Source organism: Myotis davidii, unplaced genomic scaffold (genome assembly GCF_000327345.1).
Source record: "Myotis davidii unplaced genomic scaffold, ASM32734v1 scaffold458, whole genome shotgun sequence".
Lineage (NCBI taxonomy): Eukaryota > Metazoa > Chordata > Mammalia > Chiroptera > Vespertilionidae > Myotis > Myotis davidii.
In genome coordinates, this window is record NW_006289819.1 from 2,624,097 (window position 1) to 2,626,542 (window position 2,446).

The following is a 2,446-nucleotide window of genomic DNA, read 5'->3' on the forward strand; positions in this document are numbered from 1 at the left end:
TGCACCCCACCACCACCACGCTCCCCACCATCCCCATCCTAGGCCTTCAGTACCCTATTGTCTGTGTCCATGGGTTATGCATACATGCATACAAGGTCTTTGGTTGTTTACCTCCCACCAACCCACCCTCCCCCGCCTTTCCTCTGAGATCCCACACTCTGTTCCATGCTTCCATGTCTCTAAATTCACTTCATTCATCAGTTTATTTTGTTACTTAGTGTCCACATATGAGTGCAATCATGTGATGCTTGTCTTTCTCTGACTGGCTTATTTCACTTAGCATGATACTCTCCAGGTCCTTCCATGCTGTCTCAGAGAGTAAGGGTTTCTTCTTTTTTACTGCTGCATAGTATTCCATGGTATAAATGTACCACAGCTTTTTGACCTACTTATCTACTGATGGGCACTTGGGCTGTTCCCAGATCTTAGCTATTGTAAATTGTGCTGCTATGAACATAGGGGTGCATATATTCTGATTGGTGCTTTGGTTTTCTTGGGATATAGACCTAGAAGTGGGATCACTAGGTCAAATGGCAGTTCCATATTTAATTATTTGAGGAAACTCCATACTGTTTTTCCACAGTGGTTGTACCAGTCTGCATTCCCACCAGCAGTGCACAAGGGTTCCTTTTTCTCTGCATCCTCGCCAGCACTTGTCATTTGTTGATTTGTTGATGACAGCCATTCTGACAGGTATGAGATGGTACCTCATTGTCGTTTTGATTTGCATCCCTCAGATGATTAGTGACTTTGAGCATGTTTTCATATTTATTTTGATAAAGTCCCATTTGTTCATTTTCTCCTTAGTTTCCTTTGCCTTAGGAGATGTATCCGTAAACATATTGCTATGAGAGATGTCTGATATTTTGCTGCCTATGGTTTCTTCTAAGATTTTTATGGTTTCACAACTTACATTTAAGTCTTTTATCTATTTTGAGTTTATTGTGTATGGTGTAAGTTGGTGGTTTAGTTTGTGACTGTGTGAGTGTTGCATGTAGTCATCCAATTTTCCCAACACCATTTATTGAAGAGACTCTCTTGACTCCATTGTACGCTCTTGCCTCCTCTGTCAAATATTAATTGAACGTAATGGCTTAGGTCTATTTCTGGATTCTCTGTTCTGTTCCATTGATCTATACGTCTGTTCTTATGCAAGTACCAGGCTGTTTTGAATACGGTGGCTTTGTAGCGTATGAGGAAAGTACTTTTCTTTTTTTAAAGTACTTTTCAATGTAAAAGTACTTTACATTGAAAGTCTTTTGCCTCCTTGGTTAAGTTTATTCCTAAGTATTTTATTCTTTTTGATGCTATTGTAAATTGATCTAACTGGACAGAAAAGGGAGTGAGTGTAAAGAGATCCCATTTGGTAGGTAAGAAATAGAGTTGTCCAGGAAGAAGAGGTCCAAACTCAAGCAAAGAACAGGTGCCTTGAGCACAAGGCAGTAAGAGAGGTCATGATGGGAGAATGGAGGCCTCGTGTGTGATAAGGGGAAACCACAGGAGCGGGTGCTGACACGGCGTGGAAGCCAAGAACATTCCCGCTGAGGGTCCAGCCTGTGAGGCGAGGTAATGGACGAGCCCTGGACCCTGGTGGACACCAGCGTTGCCCAGGATGACGGCAGCATCTGAGGATGACTGGGGATGGGAGCGTTAAGGGAAAGTCCTCAAGGAACATGAATGAGTGGCCACACCAGGAGGGATAGAGAGGGGTCTGTCTCCAGGAGCAGGGGTTTTACCTGAGGAGGAGCACTGCAGGTTTAGAAGCCAACCAACGTCAACAGGAGAGTGCCACCCTGACTGGGGTGGGGAATGGGAGAAGGAGCCGCCTGCACGGGAGGGGCCACAAGGCCAGCAGCTGGGGCTCAGGAGAGGGGCTGGGCTGAGGTCATGCTCAGCTCTTGGCTATCACTCTCAAGTGTGTCTCTTCACTTCTCCATCTTGTATCCCTAGCATCTGGGATTGAGTAGGTGCTCAATAGAAATTTGAGGAGGCAGGAGGGAGGAAGGGAGGATACGCTGCAGTCCAATGACAAGCCCGCATTCATCCTGCTCTGTCCCTTGCAGGGCCCAGTGAGATCACACACCGCATCATTCCCACCATGAGACTGAATGAGCAAGAAGAAACTGGGAGAATTATTGAAATGCAACGCCTAGAAATCCAACGTCTCAGAGACCAGATCCAAGAACAGGAGCAGGTCCCGGGGTTCCACCCCATCAGTGGAGTTCGGCTTCCTTCCCTTGTAACGGCGGTTCATTCTTTGGCCAAGATGGACGCTGAGGTGTCCAACAAGTGACTCCCTCTGGTGAGCCACCTCCAGCCACACTGGAGGAAGCACTGCGCATCTGTCCCCAGGCCAACTCTGGGCTGCAGTCCCTGCGGCACTCCCCGCACCAGCCTCTCTCCTGTCCTGGGGAGTTGGAGACTTGGTCAGAATAAACGTGTTGGC

The 2,446-nt window shown here is 47.0% G+C and overlaps 1 protein-coding gene across 1 annotated transcript in view; it reads left to right on the plus strand.

Moving 5' to 3' along the window:
- Positions 1-2,446, plus strand: part of CFAP57 (cilia and flagella associated protein 57) — a 56,123-nt gene extending 53,677 nt beyond the window's left edge. Inside the window, exon 20 of the mRNA XM_015563203.1 lies at positions 2,034-2,446. Within this exon, the coding sequence (XP_015418689.1) occupies positions 2,034-2,293 (260 nt within the window). The 3' untranslated portion in view covers positions 2,294-2,446. The remainder of the gene's footprint in view (positions 1-2,033) is intronic.